Genomic DNA, 18,922 nt, shown 5'->3' with positions numbered 1-18,922 from the left:
TAGCCTACAAATTCTTTGGTGGGGGGCGGTGAGGGACCTGGACAAAAGGCTAGGGGGGCGCTGGCCCAAAAAAGGTTGAGAAACACTGCTCTAGATGCTGGTTATTGAGCAATGTGACGTGTTAAAACTGGTTCAGCCTTGTGTCTGAGGCGGAGTTTCACGACCGTGACGGATGTTACCAAGAACGGAAAGGCTGAAGCAAACAGTGAGGATGATTGTCAACAGTCACCATTTTCCCATCTGATTGGTTTTGGTACATTTGTACCACTGGTGAAATGAGCTGAAATCTGAAGAGGAAAATGAATACACAACTCTGGAAAAACAAAAAAAACCCCAGAGTTTAGTTCCAAAAGAACCTTTGCTAGTATGAAACCAGCTTTCTTCTCAGTGTGCAAAGACCTGTAAAAAGCTTTACACGCTGAAGATATAATTTCCCGCCTTTTGGTGCTGAACAATCAAAAAACTTGCAAGTTAGCAAATTCAACTGATTTGGACTAAAGAAAACAAAACGTGAGGAAAAAGCTGTTCCAGCTTATATTTTGCATGTGTGAGCAGAACCTGGGTAAACAGTTGAATATTCATAACATCACATTTAATAATGAAATGTGGCACTTCCACTCTGTAGTGCTTATCTTCATGAGTTGCTTCCATATGTTTAGTTGTAGCCAAATTTTCAGTTGCGTGTCACCTTTTGTGATGTCATCAGAGGCTCATGCCCATAGAAGTTTACCCAAAGTAGATTTTATCTTTCTTAAAAAGCAACTTAAAACGAATCAAATAGAAAATCTGACCGTCACACGCTGTTCTATAGGTGAAAAGGCATAATGTTCCCATCAGGAGCTCCAAATATATACTGCTGCTGTTTTGTTAGCTCAGACTGTAAGAAAGATAGATGATTCATAACTTGAAGGAATGGACAATTTATTTAAAGCACTGCATACTTAGGGTGTTAATGATATGAGCATTTACTAGTGATAAAAGAACAGAACCCGAGACAGGTTGTACACATTTGACTTTAAATAAATGGGCAAATCTAATGTGATTAAGTTGATTACATCTTTCAAAGTAAAAACATGTTAAAAAATAAAGTGGTAGACCAATAAAAATAAAATAATCTTGTGTGTAGTTCTTCTACAAGACACAGTTCTATATAAAATTGACACACATACATATACAGTATAAATTGTCACAATTGTGTATCAAAGTATGAACATCTAAAATATTTACTGCGTGGCATAATGAAGCAACATTTTCAGCTTGTGTAGAGCAGAATTCAACATTCCCTGGATATGCTGTGTTCATAAAATTTGTGCTGATGTGAAGTCGATGCAGTGCAAAATGTGCTCTCCCTTTTTCAAGACAAGTCTCAGTGTTTTCATGACAAGTAAAAACAAACAACACATGCATCAAATGTTCATTCATAGGAAAAGATTTCTTGACATATTTACAATAAAAAAAACAAAAAACATGTGGTCCATCTCCATAAAAATTGCATAGGGACTCACAATAAAAGCATTTAAAAACCTTTTTTTGTCTTTGTAAAATTGTAATAGCTACATGCTCTACTAGCCGTACATTTGAGAAATCCTCTTTATTTTGGCTTCGCTTCTGGATAAACTCGTCGTTTGAGTTGCAAAGGTTTGACGAGTAAATCCATAAGTGAAAACAAGCAAATCACTAGCTCAGCTCAACCCCAGTCCGTTTGATTTGTCAGAATTTAAGCTTGGTTTTTAACTGATGGTTGATGCTCAAACTCATAGTTAGAATTCAGAAATTTGACATTTAGGGTAAATACATAATGATAGCATTATGTATAAAAACTAACTTCAATAAAGGAATTTGTAATCTCTTTTAAATAATTTTTTACCAATTATTTCTCATGTTGTGCTTTTGAGGTAGGAACAAACAATGCATCCAGTATACACCACCTTGAAAATACGTTCATACTTCAAACTTTTTAATGTTTTCCACTTTATAACCACAAACCTTTATGTATTGCATTGAGATTTCAAGTGATAGACCAATGCAAAGTCTATCACTTTGCATTGGTTTTGTGTAGCGGACAAAACACCACATGGTTCACACTTTATGTTTTACAAAGAAAATATAAAAATGTGTGGGTTTTATAATGCATTCACCCCCTTTTACTGCGATACCCCTAAATAAAATCTAGTGCAACCATTTGTCTTAATTCTGCTGATTAGTAAACTGAATTCCTCTGGGTAATAAATGAGTCCCAGATGTTTGTTATAGAATATTACCGAACAAACCGCATCACCAAGACCGAGGAACGCAGCAGACAGGTCAGAAAATGGTGGCTGTGAAAACTATTTACTCAGAGGATCAGTACACTAATGCTACTTTGCACTAGCCTATCTCGCATTATGGCTCCAACCTACAACACATCGACGGTTGAAGCTATAATGAGACACAATGTGAAAAAAGTTTAAAGGGTATGAACATTTTTTTTACAAGGCGTTTTAATTTTCAATGCCAATATTCAATGTCTTAAACATCAGAAACTGAAGTAGCTGATTTCTTCAACAATTAGCTTGCACGGTCTGGAAGATTAGGCACTAGGATAAGACCAGGTCTGATTCCTTGGCTCCCTCCTGCCCACTGCTGCTGTGCCCACAGTTCCCCGTAAGCTCTGGGAAGAGGCTGGTCCGAGGAGAGTGATTTGGGGAACCTGGAGTTGGACTCATGCCGGGCCTTTTAGGTGGAATTGGAGGAGGATGGGTCTTCTCTGAACGAGGAGTGAGAGGAGAGCGAAAGCACGGAGATAATGGCCCTGAAGAAGGCGACCTCCCCCCCGTTGGAGACGCGGCCAGATTGCGGTAGTCTGTGCCAAATGGTGAGTTGTTAATTGGCGCGGACTTCACTCCGGCCTGTTGGCTGGTGAAGCGGGACAGCACCTGAGTGACTGTGCTGCGGGCCAGCTGCTTAGCCGGGCTGTGCTCTGGCGGAGGAGGGGTGGATGCAGTGGTCGGAGAGAGGTCCCTGGGGGAAAGAGGCCCACCGTGCTGCTGCTGATCGAGCTCGGCCTGACTCTGGAACTTGTGTCTGGCGGCCTGAAATCTCTGATTGACTCCAGCCTGGTAGGACTGAAGGAAGCCCGGGCTGCCCAGACGCTTCGCTAGAACTGGAGAGGAAATGGGGGAGGAGGAGAGGGAAGAGGAGGCCGTGCTGGAGGGAGAGTGAGGATGAGGAAAGGGGTGAATAGGGGAATGGAGAAGGGTTCCACCTCCATTATCCACTCCGTTTTCTGCTCCTTTCACTTCATGTGTTAATGGTTCTGTCTCTTTATGAGACTGAAGGCCATTGACCTTTGGCACAGTAGAGGATTTTGGAGTAATCTTTCCATCCGGCTCAGTCTGAACAAAACTGGACACCATCTTGCCCTGTGACTCCTTCACCTCGGTCGCAGCCTCCTTTACCTCTGTTTTACTTTCCTGAGGCTCAGCCAACCTTTTTCTAAGTTCTTTCACTTGTTTTTCAAGCTCTCTGCCCTTTTCCTCTTCTGCCTCTAGTCTGGCTTTTAGCTGCTCTCTTTCAGCATCAAACTCAGCTGTCTGCCTCTCTGACTTGACCTCCAGCTGGACCACCCTGTTCTTCTCGTACTCAAGAACTTGCTGGAGCTTCTCGAGGGCGCAGGTCTCTTCCTGTAGCAGCATGTGGAGCTGAGAGACCCTCTGCGCCTCCTCCTGAGCTTGGCTGCTGGCCTTCTGGAGCTCCAGCGTCAGACTGGAGGAGAGCTGCTGCTCCTGGGACAGCGACTCCTCCACCTTGCTCACCACTTGTGCCTGTTCCTTCTCCAACCTCTGCACCGTCGCATGCTCCACCTCCAGCTTAGAAAAGAGAAACAGAAATGTGAAGGCGAGCGGGTCTTCCGCTTTTGTCCACAAGGAGGCAACACTGCGCTGCTTGTTTGACAACACAAAAGCTTTTTTAGTTTTTTAATCCTTTTTCTTGCAAAAAACATTTTCAAATCCAAATTATCTTTAATTCTATCCATATTATATGTGCTGTAAAATACTTTCATCACTGTATTTAGTATTCTTACTGTAAGTCATTTATGTAACATTAAATGGCTTATCTGACGCTGATTAGATTCTATTAGAAAGTTTATTTTACTTTACTTTACTAAACTAAACACATAATCTAAATGGGACCCACAATTTTACATTTACAAAGTTTTACATTTCTGGTGGGAATGCGAGACCTACTTCTATCTAATTTTTCCTGGACCTCTTTAGATAAGCTTTTCCTAAGCAAACCACACCTGAATCATAAAGAGGTAGGATAAAAAAAAAGAAAAAAAACATGAAATATGTGTCATCAAAGTGTCTGAAGAGGCACAGAAAGGAGGTCATTGTTCATGTTTCACCTTGTAAAAGAATTATCTGCTTGCATGGCATGTTTATGGACAGTCCAGTTGCTTTTCGGTCATCAGAGGGTGAATGGGCTGGTTCTAACCTTTGTTGAGTATTAAAAGGAAATAGGAGGTGATGAAATACAACCATGTGTTTGAAAGGAAAAGGCAGGAGAGCCTAAAGAAGTCACTGAGGGGACCCTGTGTTACATAAGGCCCCTGTGTAATTGTGCGCTCACAGCGTGTGTTTGCCAGCTGACCTTGCATTAGACGTGAACATCCATTATCTCAGGTTTCCTGAGGCCATAAAGCCCCATGGCTGCTGGACAACTGAACAATGGCCTCTTCCTCATCTGTTTCCCATGGAACAGTTATGGGCTTGTGCATACAGTAAGGGCGCCTCTGTGCATGTGTAAATTTTATAAAGGCCAAGCCCTCTCCACCCTTTTGGGTTACACAGAGGAGCTACCTCTGACGCATCTCTGCTCATTTTGTTTTTGATCACAGCGAGACTATTTTTTAAAGAGAAAGCATGCGGTGCGGACGGTCACGTGAGACAGAAACAGAATTATCTTCAACAGATGTTCCCATCTGCAGCGTATTACACAAGTGCTCACACCCCTTGAGCTTTTTCATATTTTGTCACATTACTGTGCCGCAAACTTAAAAGAATTGTATTGAGGCTTTTGGAGAAAATCCAGGGGTCTACCACAATTACAATCAAAGAAGCCATTTTTGCCCTCAGTTCATCCAAATAAACCTCATCTAGGGTCACACATCCTACACAGCCTTTGAAAAACGATAACTAAGGATTTTTGATAAAACGTCTACTATGAATTTGTTATCAACAAAAAAAAACTTGGGCAAAAAAGAGATTGGATCCGTTTTCTTTCATGATATTTTTCTTTCCTTCAAAATGATCTAAAATGGCACAAAGTTTTCAACTAAATCACAAGAAAAATAAATCTAAATTGTCGATCTGTTGCGAAAATTCACTTTTACAAAAGCTTTTAAAACCTGCATCTGTTATTATATTCAGTTTAAACACATTGGTTGTCTATTTATTACTTTTAGCCTTTTCACGGAAGCTGCAAAAGACCCAAAGAGCCATTTGTGGCTCCAGAACTGAAGGTTGCAGCCGCTAACCACTTTGTGTTAGTGTTTCTTATAAATAGCTGAAAAAAAAAAACATTTAATATTGTAGATTCAATGTGACAAAATCTGAAAGTGTTCAAGAAACCTAAGATGTTTTTACAGTACAAGGCACTCACATAGTAACAGTTTTCTGTGAGCTTGACATGTCTCACACACACACACACGCACACACACACGCGCACACGCACACACACACCTGTTGCAGCAGCTTATCTCTTTCTGTCTCAAGAACAAAGACATAGTCGGCACGCCGAGCAGATTCCTGGACACACCGCTGTTTCTCCTCCTCCAGAGCGGTGATCATCTTGAACAATGACACAGACAAGTGATAACATTAGGAGCTAATGTGTAGACAGGTTTAGTGAAGCGCATGAAAGCGATGTAGTTCTCGTTAAGTCATTTACAGGTAAAGTCAGGGAGCAATAACCTAGTTGTAAACAAAACAAGCTGATTTAGTCCATCTATACATTTATGTAACTCCAACAAAGATCAGATTTGCAGTGGAAATAAAAGACAAAACCAACCCCTAAGCCATGGAGCTCACTACTAGATACATATTCACACAACAAATTCAGTGAACAAATTTCCCGCCTTATGTGACTTTGGCCGCGTTGCAACCTCAAATCGCAGACCTGAAACATGAACTACTGACTGCATATGGTCATCGTTTGCTATTTACCCTCCTGTGTCTGCTCTCGGCAGCAGCCAACTGTCCCATCATCCTCTCCTGCATCCTCTTACAGTGAGTCATGACCAGTTTCAGCACAGCCAGAGGGTTTGGGCCCACCGCCCGGCCATGCGGATGTGCTTGGGGTTGCCTGATTGCGGTCTGGCGCTCTGCGGCTTCTTCGTCCCGCTGTAGAGCCAGGAATGGATCGCTGAGGTCATACTGCCCATAGCGGTCTTGGACAAACTCATCTCGGTGTTGGGCCTGAGGACACACAACAAATATGTAGAGTGAGGGACTTCTGTTAGGTATCTGAGGACGGGGCTCACCTTTAATTGTGTGCGAGTAAGCGTGTTTATTTTTAAAAATATAACTAGAGAAGGGTTTTCTTCTTATGAACAAATATAGAATTATAATTAAAAAAAAAACAGAGGCAAAAAGAGACTACGTTTTTAAAAAGCAAAGGAAAAAATTGTTAATTCCCACTTGGGTTTTGGTTGACGACAACACAAGAGGTACAGGACAATGCTAAGTGGAGACTTGGTGGATTTGAACTTTCTGGAGCTTTTCAGTTACATCTGGTAGACTTCAAAAGCTGCCACCATGTGGCTTATTGTTGCAAAGTTGTTGTTTTTTTTTTTTTCTAAAATCCAGGCAGACAGATATATCTGAGATGCTTTGGTCCAATGGTTAAAGGGAATTTAAATAAGAACACGCAATTGAAGAAAAATCAAGATAAATAGAATTAGACGTCGCCATGCATAGTAAGTTTGTCTTTGTGAGAGTATCTTGTTAAAAATAACGTTCTACAGCTACCAAAAATAATTAGAAAAACTAACAGTGGCAGGTTGCAATATAGGTGACAAACTATATCTGAAGTGAGATTCATCTATTTTACTGAAAATTCTGGGACGTGACTATGTCAGTGCACATTTCGTTTTAGGAGGACACACACTCAGAAGAAAGATGTGCAGGCATGTTTGTGTTCGTATGTGTTCATATGTGTTCAGGAAGTCTGCGCCAGGCGCTGTTATCATCAGCAGGAGAGCAAGCAGATGGCCGTTCCTATCAACCTAAACACAAAGAGATGAGGCGCTGCTGTCCCACCCCCACATGGGGCAGATGTTAACTCCTCCCCAGAGATGCAGGGGTGAAGAATTGAGACATTAAACATCTTCATTACTCACATACATCACTCGCTTCTAAAAAAAAAAAAAAAAAAAAAAAAGGTAAAATTATATTAAACCAAAATTACATTTGTTTAAAGGCAAACACTAACAAAGTCTTATGGAAAACTAAACTTTAGGGCGCATATGTTAAGCTGTTTTAAGTGAAACAGTATGGGGCCTCATTGACCTCCACCCTGGTCACAGTGTCATCAGGGGGTCTCATTAGCTTCACAACAGTTTGTTGGTTCGCGTTCTTGGGGCATTCGGGGTCAGTTTTGTGTCTCGGTGATTAAAGCACAGGCGGAAGAGTTCACACCGTTTGACATCAGGACACCTATAATTTTCTCCTTATGCAGTCTTCAGCAGAATCTCTAGTCCACGAGCTTACACTGCACCGCTAAGCGTCGCTCCGTTCTTGAGTCAGACCTCCTCATTTCTCAGGTTTTTGTCAGCTTCTTTTCCCGTGTGCCTCCAGAAATTGGCCCGTTTGAACACACATTCACTCCCTGAGGGCTCGGAACGAGAATGGTGTATTTGTGGCTTGTTTTCAGTTTGAACCGAGACTATGGCTCTATGCCAAGGAAACGTAACAGAACTTGTACTCTCTCAGTTTTTTTCTTTTTACAATATTATGCTTTGCCTCCAGATCTGATACAGTGCTCTTCAAAGCACAAGCCCAACTCTTGTAGTGTTTATACTTTTGCAAGAAAACTTTTAATTAATTTGTGAGTAAGCCAGCATGTTTATGTGCATTTTACTTTAAAGTAGACCTGCTAAATGGCAAAACTGTGCTCTTCTATGGTTGGCCTTACGCTACGGGCTTTAAATAGACCATTAAATACTGCACTTTGAGTGTGTGCAGAGGCCCAGTCCTGCATGAGGCTTTTTTTTTTTTTTTTGTCAGGATAGGTCTGATCATAATGACAGGGTGTGTTTTCCTTTATGACAGGGCACAACAGGCGAACCCTGTCGGCTGTCGAGCTCTTATCCCTGCCCGGCAGCTGATGACAAATGCTCCTTATAGCAAGTCGTGGGAAAGTACACATTATTTGTGAATAATTTACAGCTGTATTTTGTATTCGGAATAATGTTGAATTTTAATAAATGTACTTGAGCGTGTCACCTTCTATTGGATTCCTTGCAGCGAAAGGTGTGAGTTTGAAAAAAAAAAAAAAAAAAAAGAAAAGATTTTTTTTCACCTGGAAACACTGTCAGTCACCTACAGCCTCGGGGGGGAACAGGCCTCTGTAAGCTGAACTGAGCCACAGAGTCCTGTTCCCCCCTGTCAGATAATGAAGTCAGCAGTGAACATGAACAACAATCCCAGCAGCAAAATGTACTGGTTGCATTTCTCCAATTACAAATCTAAAGTTCTCATTCCTACTCAGCTGCATCTGTCACCGGCAAAGAGCAAAGGACATTCACACACCTCCCGCGGCTTGCAGAAGTATCTCTGTCTCGTGAACTTATCAGATTTTGCAACCACAAATATCAATGTCGTTTATGGGAATTTTATGTGACAGACAGACACAAAGTGACACGTAGCTTCGGGGCGGGGGAGGAAGATTTAATTGTTTTAATTTATTATTTCTCATTACAAATAAAAAATCTGAAAAGTGCGGTGTGCATAAGTATCCTGAACCACCTTCAGAGGGTCACAAATTCACATCTTTATGGCTATCTATTGTTAAACAATTCCAGTTCAGTCAGGTTGCATAGCAACATTTTAAACCTCGCCACACATTCCCCATTATATTTAGGTGTGGATATTGATTGGGCCACCATAGCAGATAAATATTCTTTGATCTAATCAGGTCTTTTTCTGGGTGTGGTTGTATCTTTATTAGTTATTGTGATGCTGAAAGGCAAACCAGCCTCAAGTCTATTGCAGCTCCAAACATGTTTTCCTCCATGACATTCTTGTATTTAGTTCTGCCTGTCTTCACATAAACTTTGAAATAGTTATTTGACCTTGTTAAATAAATAATAATAAAAAAAACATCCATCAAGCATGATATTGCCACCAAGTGTTGTGACTATTCCCTGTGCGAGTCACATTTGGGCTGCGCCACACTGCTTTCTTTCAACAATGGCTTCTAGCCACTCTTACATTGAAACCATACTCACAGTGTATGACATACAGTCGTCCTGCAGACTGATTCTTCCATCTGAGCGTTGAATGCCTTATCATCCCCATGTTATCGGGATGATAAGGCTTAATTCATGGCACACAAAAGATAATGTCCTATGAAGTATTGCATCCATAGAGTCTTTGTAATTACATTTTTGCAGACTCTGGTATTATACATTTTAAGCATGTTTTAGCATACAGCTTCAATAATATATATTAAAGGCAAACAAAAAATATAAATGAAAAGATTCATTTAACTTAATAAAAACATTTTCCCATTTGGAGAATTTACTTTTTAAAAACATTAAAATTTGACATTTAGAAAATTCTGAGTGTTAAAACTGACTATTCATGCCGACATTTACAAGCCATACGTCTGATATACACCACATATATATGTTTTAAAACATAATTTTGCAAAGAACTTCTGAAACTGTGACAATATTAGGTTAATACATTTTCTAAACACTTTAGTCATTGATGTCCTGAAATTGAATCATCAATATTCCTATTCTTATATAACTGTTATGGTTAAGATTTTTCCCAAAAAGAAAATAAACTAGCACTACTATTGTAAAAAAGTAACAGCTTTCACAGGAAGGAGACTAAATTACCGCATTAAAAGTGAAGAGCTACAATAGCTGCTGAAACTAAAATTCCCTGTTTAGCTGGCTGAAAAGACACCTAGAAAAAAAAAAACTGGTACTTTCTTTTATAGCTAAAAATGTAAAACAATGTAAATTGCTCTGTAGTTTCATTTTTAAATGCCCATTGAGCTCAGTCTTAAGTGCTCCAACTCCTTTGAGATTGAGAACTAATGGCAGAAAAATGAACTTGTCTGGGCAAGTGTTTCACTTCTAGACAATACTTGGCCTGGGAATAGGATTAAAGTCTCTAAATAAAAACTGAATGAACTGCAGAAAGACAGAGCTGAGATTGTAGACCTCTCCTTTATTAAGCGTAATTAGCTGTGTGCTTAGAACTCAAACCGTATCCCCCGCACCTGCCACCCACACATTAACCACAGATGGCATTTAGATAAACGCAAAGCACCAAAACAAACATCTCAGAGTAATGTTTAACTGCCTCAAAAACACAGTTTCTGATGAAACAGAGAAGCGGCTTGTTGTCAGCCCTTGAACACACATTGCTTTGGGCATAACATGTAGTGTCACTGGGTGGAACAAGGAAATACTTTGGTTTATCTTCAGAAGGAGTCAAATATTAAACTGTGAGGCAATTCATTGACCTGTTGCCTGGGTATGCCTTCATGAGAAATTCACTTTTTATATATTTGCTGTGAATGGCAGCGTTACAAGGACATTTATTTATAATCAGGGTCTAGATAAAAATTGGGACAAATAAGCACAATAAAGTAATAAACTAAGTTTATGCTGCTCTAATTGGAAAACTGTCACTGCAGTATAGTATGCACTGGTGCCACCAGGTCAGGCCTAACATAACATAGTTTCGAAGCTTTAAAAGGGAACCTTTTTGATACTTTCTGCTCCGGTTTTCTTTTTAAACATGTCCAAATTGGGCTTTGCCTCTCGAGTAGCTTTAGTGTACACACTCTTATCTGCGCGGCCCACTCCTGCCAGGCTCTATTGTTTATGGAGTCAGGAAAACATGTCAGCCTGCAAAAATAGACAAAACATTTTAGGACTACAGGATGTGACATCATGTGGAAAGGAAAAAAAAAAGTGCTGAGAAAGAAAGCAACAGGTTGACCACACAAAACGCGTTTCTCAGCCAAACAAAACAAAGCTACTTCAAATGTCAAACCGCAGTACACCTCAAATCCACAGGTGTGTATCTGAAGAGCAAATGTGCAAATATAAACTGAGTAAGAAGCTTACATGAACTTGTCAGTAAAAATTGGGTTTTAATTTATTTATTTGTGTTATTTGTGTGGTGGGCTAATATACAACACAACTTCAAATGCGTTTATATTGTGAATTTTCTCTAGTGTTTGAGGTAAGGCTTTGAGAGAGCCGTTACAGAAACCTAAATCTAGCCCGCTACATTCAACTCAAAGATAAAATTTACCTTTGTTTAGCATTAGTGCCCTGGTGGACTTTTTTCTTTTATTTCATCAGTAACATCAGCAGCAGAACAGCCCCACAGAATAATAACACCACCACCATGCTTATCAGGAGGAGCTAGACACAAAGTCTTAGCTAAATTTCTCCAAGAAGCCTTTTGATCATTGCAGTGAAATAGTTGAATCTTTATCACCTGGTCATAAAACCTTTTGTTCTGACAGTATTTTGGTGAGCATGAAGAGATTCTGCTTTTTTGTCAGCATCCTCTCAGCACTTGTTGATGTGAAGCTTGTTGTACTGGAGAAAGACACACTGGTTTTCCAATAACTTCCAGTTTATCACATGATTTAGCTTGGTTAAGCACCATAACCAATCTACCTCCATGTGAGGGTGACAGCTTTGTCCAGATGAAAGACATTACGTTGTAGCTGAAAGTTCTAACAGGAAAAAGACACCTAGTGTTCATCCAAACACTTTTGGACCTCTACTCAAATGAAAAGATGCTCACTTAAAAGTCAATGTGAGGTAACCATCAAATTTCTGATCAGCAGAATGGACACACATCCAACTAAAAGCATGAGAATAGTGTAATTTTGCTGCTGCACTTAGCTATGAGATACTTAACCAAAGAGGGGCTGTGTGTATTTATTTAAGGGTGTATGTATAATTTTGACCCTGTGTGAATTAGAGAAATTCTGCAAACATATTTTCTTTTACTGTCTTCAAGGTTTATGGTAGATTTTCAGTCTGCCACAAAAAAGGACAATAGTTCACATAACTCATTACCTCTCCCCCCCCTCCAAACTAATTCATACAGGGTGTTTATGAATGTAAACAAACCTCTAACCGTGTGTTATTTAACCTTTTGACTTTCATTTCTTTTCAGCTGCAGAAACTCTGTCTGCACTGCATTTGAACCATGATAATAATAGCTTGAGATTTCTACAGATAAGGACGATTGTCAGCTTGAAAGATACGCCACACCTCTTGGAATGCAGTAGTGGCCTGGTGTAAGTGCACAGGAATTTTCCCTCTAGAAAAACTGCTACTCCAAGTTATTAGCAATGAGAACTGGAAACGGTACAATTGAGAATCTGTAGAGACAAGTCCCAAAGGTGATGACATCCAGCTTGGATGAACACTGCTCCACTGCCTGGATTTCTGGGTATTTTGTGTAGTGGAAGGCCTACAATCTAATATATATGTATACCAAAGTGGGTCTGTGTACGTAATTGTATCGAACACGTAAGATAAGTAGTCAAGAACTGCTTCAAGACAAACATTACAGTCAACGCTTGCAGCATAACAGCAAAACATTCAAAATACAAGTAAACATCACAGGCACCTAATTGGTGATCATAGATGGAGTTTATTTACTTCCCTACTCGCCCTGGAGATTTCCTATACACTAACAACCCCGACTATGAGCAGGCAGCAGTTTATCCTCGGCGGGAACAAGGGAAGTCGGTCATTTGAGCCTACGACACAGTTCATCCTCTGCTCAGTAAACACTCAACAGAGAGGTTGCGGTTAAACATCAAAAGTGTCCCCCACAGTGTGGCTGTGTTTGAATGGGAGGGAAGGAGGAGAACATGAAAGCAGCTTTACAGTGCAGTTGTCCTAGGGGCATCACTGAGTGAGTGTACCAAACACAGCTTGCTTCATATTTCAGTGGGTTTTGTTGGTGTGAATTTTTGCCATTCCATTGAAATGAGGTCCTTTCATAGTAGTGGCTGCAAAGCCTTCCAGATAATTTACTCCATAAAGGTCTGTATAGGGAATCATGATAGACATGTTCTCTCTTTCAACTTCAACGATCACAACTTTAGATCGAAAGTGAAGTATTTATTTCCTCAGCAGTTTCACTCATGCTCGGTACAGCTGCTGTTAGTCGTGAGTGTGAAAAGTGGCCGCAAGCATGGAGAAAGCTAATTGGACCAGACACGTACACTGACAAGCATTGTTCCTGGGGGAAAGCTGCGCTCTTTCACTTGAGCTTGAGTGAAAGAGCTTGCAGAGAACTGAATGAGGGGTTTAGGAACAACTGGAGAGACAGTCCTTTATCAGCGGATGCCACAGAGATTGTTGCTGAGTTACATCCGAGTAATGTGGGCTTTGGCGAGTTAAGCTGTCCAAATTGACAGCATTCACATGCAGACTGGGTCAGTTCTGCCCACAAAGGAAGCGCACCGTGCATGTTCCTCCTTTCGTCACATTCAAAGCCAGTGCTACGCGTTCCAAGCTCAGCTGGATACAGACAAGACGGCTATTGTAGGTCTGAAGCATGGTCTGGAGTCAACATGCCACATGTATGGGCCGGTTACTGATATCAAGTTATGTCAAGATTTTTGCAAAGTTTCGAAATCACAAACGTTTCTGTGACACACCTTTGATGGTTTATAAAGTTCTGCTTAATGACACACCATACGCGTCTGTGACAGGGGATTTCTCCATCAGTTTGGAGCATAGAGTATCAGCTTTCCCTCATCTGCTGCGCTTAACTGCTGATCAGCTGGCTGAAAGAACACTAAACCTTTGTGTTGCTTACATACTAGACAAATGTGTTTGTAAGTAAATATGCTGTATTTGCCAAAACAAAAGCAAAAACAACAACACACAACCAAACAGTGAAAACTACAACCTGATCTATACCTCCCAGTCCATTCTACTGTCTGTTTGACATGGAGCTAGTGTGACGTAAGTATTATTTTCTGTACCCACCCATTAGGGACTGCTAGAAGTCTCCACAGACGTCCTTAAATAGCACAGTTTTATTTGACCGAGTTGACTGCGAGTGCTGCCAGGACAATAACACTCCCGTTCAATGGGTGGTGCCAAACACAGCGCATTTTGTTTTTAAAAAAGCAGCGAGCTAAATCACAAGCTGGGAATAAAAACAAAGACACTTGTTTTTAAGAAACACACCGCGGTGGTTTTCCCAGCGTGGAAATATCACAAATCACCCACAAAACTAAATTGATATTCTGATGAGAAATTGCTCGGATCACTCTTTCTGGCTCTTCCCTTCTCAGCTGACAGCGTTTTAACTAGTGCATCGCCGGCCTTTATGAGCCTGTAGTAAAAGCTGTGTATTACAGATGGTCGCGTGGTGGTTCAGTTGAGCTAAAGATAGTTCGAAAATGAGTTTAAAATGTTTAACTCTGAACAAAACCTTCTGTTTATGTTTTATAGAGTAAAACTGATGTGAAAGCAATTTATTTCCCAAGACCTAACAACTGATGACAGACTGGTAAACCACATGGCCATATCCACATCTAAAGAAGTCCCAAAGTCTGGTCTGACCAGTAATAATACTGTTGCTCTGTTGGATTAAAAGGCCTTAGAAGCCAGAATGGCCCCCGCTCCATTGTCCTCTCAAAGCTCTGTTTCCTCTGGTTCCTGTTTACGCATCCCCTCCCAGTTTGTTCACATTCTTTCACGCAGAATAAAGTGAAACCTTTAGCGCTCATTGACGTTTTATTTAACGAACTGCTTAGATGGCGCTAACATTACAGGATATTTTATGGTCTTATGGTTTTTAAATGTGGAACAAGCGTGTTGCCGTCCGCAGGGGAGATGCTGTGGTTTTAAACTCACTCTGAGGGTGTGTATGACGACATCCTGGGCCTCCAGTTCTCCCTCCAGGATACTGAGGAGAGTCAGCAGCTCTGCTCGGCTTAGAGCCTCCACGTTCATCTTCTCCACCTGAGATGAGAAAGACCTAGAATTAAACATATAATCAAACATAACAGTATTTCGAGACAAACATATAAAGGTATTTCGGAAATATCTTCAAAACAAGACATCAGGAAAAGCTCTTGGATTTGATTTCTGGCCCATACTGTCCTGCTTATTGTGTGTTTGATCATGAGTGGTACAGAAGTAATTTACAATGAGACTTGGGGGTCCCATCTGTGGCCTCACAGTGCTGCGCTGAGGGTTATAAACAGAAAGCCATTAGCATATCTGTCCATTTTATTGCATGGGGACACGGGGCAGTTGCTTGTTTTATTCCGTCTCAAATGTTAGCAAAAATATGTATATGCTTTAGATCTTAAGGCTAATGTTTCATAATTTCCCACACTTTTTTTTCTTCTTATTTAATTGTTTTACATCTGCGCCATCTTTCTCTGATGCATTGTGTGATTCATCTGCTAAGTCCCGTGTGGTCAGAGAAACCAGACATGACACATACATCCCACATCTGACCTAATCTATAAGAGTGTAAGAAACCCAAAACAGTTATCTCAAATTTCTGGAATGTGGCTGCTCCCTTCAGTGTTAATTAAATGTTTGACAAGGTATGTGTCAGCTGTGAAGTCAGATAACCGATGCTTCATAATAATCAGCTTATGCCCCCCCCCCACCACACACTGTGTTTTAATAAGGCACCATGGTGCAAGAACAACTGATGCAGCACTACATATTCCCAGAAGTAACATTATTCCTACTCAAGAGTTTATCTAACGTGTGGGTCCCAAATCAAAAGCAGGCCTGTTGCATACTGTGTTGGAAAGGTATTCAAGTTTTTCCACATTAAAGTTACTTAATTAAATATATGTTATCGGAATTTTACGTGACGGACAGACACAAAGCAGTGCATAGTTGTGACGTAAAAGGAAAAGGATTCGTCGTTTATGAAACTTTACACAAAAACAAAATCTAAAAAGTGAAAATGTATTCAGCCTGGTTTATTTGGATACCCCTAAATAAAATACAGCTCAAGTAAATGTTCCCGGAATTCCCTTAATAGGATTCAAAAATATGTTATTAATTGTCACTATTTATAGAACTGTTCCATGAAGGCCATTAGATTTCTTTTGGAGAATGTTAGTGAACAAACATAAAAAAAACACCAAAGAACAAAGGAGACAGGTAGGGAATAAAAATATGTATAAGTTTAAATCAGGGTTTTGCCATGGAAACAAAACCCAAAGAAAGAACTTTGTATGAAAACGGAAAGATGACGGGATAACTGCAAACCTATAAAGACATAGTTTCCATCAAAGCTGACAGGTCAAGCAAGTAGAGCATAACTGACCGAATGAATCAGCTAAACTCCAGAGGAGCTGGAGAGATTCATACCTCAGGTGGGAGAATATGTCGAAAAGATAACTATTACTTGTCTGCTTTACAAATCTGGCCGTTAAAGAAAAGATTGTAAGTGTTTAAAGGAATGTAGGAAAGAGACAAGAAACACATAAAACGAGGGGCTTGGGTCAGATGAGAGCAGAATTAACAGGAAACCAAGACTACACATCGCTCTGAAAACACCAGCCAACCTCACGATGTGTAAATGCTTTTCTAAAACAATAAAGTGACGCTGTTGAATCTGCTTGGACTTGATGGGAATGTCTATGGATCAGAAGGACAAATTTAAGCAAAAAAAACTTTGTATGGTGCTACTTTGTAAATAGCACTTGGCGAAACTTGCATTGCAAATAAAGCTTTTAGAGACAAACACCAAAAGAATACCAGCTGTAATAACGTCCAGCCTAATGTGGTTTCAACAAAGTGTTGACTTGGAGGGCTTGGATAGCAATGACCATCACACTAAACCAGATTTTTAATTTCAAAAGACTTTTAAAACGTATGTTTTTTTTTCTTTCCATGACACATTATGTGCTACATTTTATTGGTCAATAACATAAAACCAGCATAAAGAGCATTTCAGTGTGAGGCTATGAAAAGTTAAAATAGTCTAAATACTTTTGCCATGCTTTAGATCTTTTTCTAATTTCTTTTTTTTTCAGTCTAATAAAATATTTCTGAAGCTAAATGGCTAATTATTTAACAAACCTTCCCTTTTCATCTCACAGTCATGCAGTTTGCAAGAGTTTACTTTCTAACCGAAGCATTCCGAGCACATTCTCTGACTCTCCAAAATTCCTATGTGCTTTCTGTGGCTCACCGCACATTCACAACAAAGCAAAAGAGTGTGAACTAATCTACCAACTTGTTATGCATCTCAAGGGTGGCCATTCTTGCCCAAACGCATTCTTGTAAGTCAGTGAAAACATTAGTGAGCATTGTGGCTGTCGGTCCTAACTCCCTGCAATGATACCTGATATCACGGCTTATAAATCAACTACCATGGAAAATCATTCCAGCATTCCAGGGATACCCACACCATGGGAATAGTCTGAAGTAAATTGCTGAGACCCACTTTGAAGCCCACATGCTTTTAAGTGGCAGCTTTGCAGTTTGCATAGACGCTGATAAGATTACTTAGAAACTGCAATGATATCATTGAGGTCCACATTTAGAAATCGGACATATTCAAAGTAACTTATGGCTTAGTGGGAAAGAAATGGCAGAGTGAGAAAGAAGAATATAATTCATAGTTTGTTTCTACGTTTACTTCTTCCATCTGTAAAGTTAGCTCAGGGACTGGTCAATCAAAATGAAAAGACAGGATCCATGCTGATAATGATTGAGTGTGTTTTTGTGCTTTACACAAGATCACTGTGCTCGTTGAGGAGCAGTGGATCCACCTGCCGACATGAGCCTTTGTCTGACACATGGCTCTATCATTATTTTTCCCAAATTATGCTATTCAGTTCAATTGCAAAGTGACACAGGCCTCACAAATACATCACACAATAGCCATCATCCATCGACGGCCTGCAGTGAAAATGGCAAAATCAATAATGAATCATTATGGTTTAAGTACTATTACCATAGCTACAATTGAAAGAAAAAAAACGTGAAATCCTGTTATAGCTCAATTTATTTAACATCATAACTTCAAAATAAATAAATAAATAAATAAAAATACATGAATGCAATCCAGACAGTTTACTTGAAAGTTTACTTGAATTGCAAAGCCAATCATCGTGAAAAACAATTAACATTATGGGACCAACACATGCAATTATCCATTTTTGCCTTTGAGCCAAAGAGAAAGCTTTAAGTACCAAATAAATAAGAGGTCCATGTTTACCCCGGGCATACCGTGTGAACATACCTTCATGCGCTCTTGTCTGGTCGCATTAATTGTTTCCCAAAACCAGAAACGAGACTCCACAACAGCATGAATCAATGCACTCCACTGTCACAGGCGCTCCTGCTCTCAGGCGAGCAGCGTGAACAACAGACTCTCATTGACGAGGCAGTAAGCCAATCAACGACGCGTAGAGCGACACACCAACCAATAACTGTCAGGACTGTCGCCAGGGGGCGGTTCTAAGGGCGTACCCGCGCCTGTGGGATAAACCTCTTTGTTTCATCGGGACGTCCAACGGTTGGATTACTGACCACACAAGTGTAAAATAGTCCTTTTATTTATTATCTTCAAGCAAATGTGGCCATACTTAAATGTGTCACTTATCCTGATGAGAGGTTTCAAACTGGAAGTAAAATAGCGCGTGAAAAAAAAAGAAG

General features: G+C 40.2%; 1 protein-coding gene across 1 annotated transcript; it reads right to left on the bottom strand.

Annotated features, from left to right (window-relative positions):
* Positions 1-900: 900 nt before the first annotated feature.
* cttnbp2nlb (CTTNBP2 N-terminal like b) lies at positions 901-18,617 on the bottom strand. Its single transcript, XM_008413844.2, has 5 exons — positions 18,507-18,617; positions 15,137-15,244; positions 6,207-6,458; positions 5,724-5,831; positions 901-3,848 (listed from the first exon to the last, which is right to left on the bottom strand). Exons 1-5 carry the CDS (start codon positions 18,510-18,512, stop codon positions 2,577-2,579), a joined length of 1,746 nt encoding a protein of 581 aa, XP_008412066.1. The 5' UTR covers positions 18,513-18,617; the 3' UTR covers positions 901-2,576.
* Positions 18,618-18,922: the final 305 nt, after the last annotated feature.

The sequence above is a fragment of the Poecilia reticulata genome, linkage group LG7 (genome assembly GCF_000633615.1).
Source record: "Poecilia reticulata strain Guanapo linkage group LG7, Guppy_female_1.0+MT, whole genome shotgun sequence".
In the NCBI taxonomy this organism is placed as follows: Eukaryota; Metazoa; Chordata; class Actinopteri; order Cyprinodontiformes; family Poeciliidae; genus Poecilia; species Poecilia reticulata.
Note: the sequence above shows the minus strand (reverse complement) of the source record. Positions and strands in the feature narration are given on the sequence as shown.

Excerpts from the sequence above, each read along its gene's own strand:
- cttnbp2nlb (XM_008413844.2), bottom strand. Across the intron at positions 6,459-15,136 it reads TCGTCATACACACCCTCAGA|GCCCAACACCGAGATGAGTT; the intron begins GTGAGTTTAAAA and ends GTGTGTCCTCAG. Across the intron at positions 3,849-5,723 it reads GAGATAAGCTGCTGCAACAG|CTGGAGGTGGAGCATGCGAC; the intron begins GTGTGTGTGTGC and ends CTCTTTTCTAAG.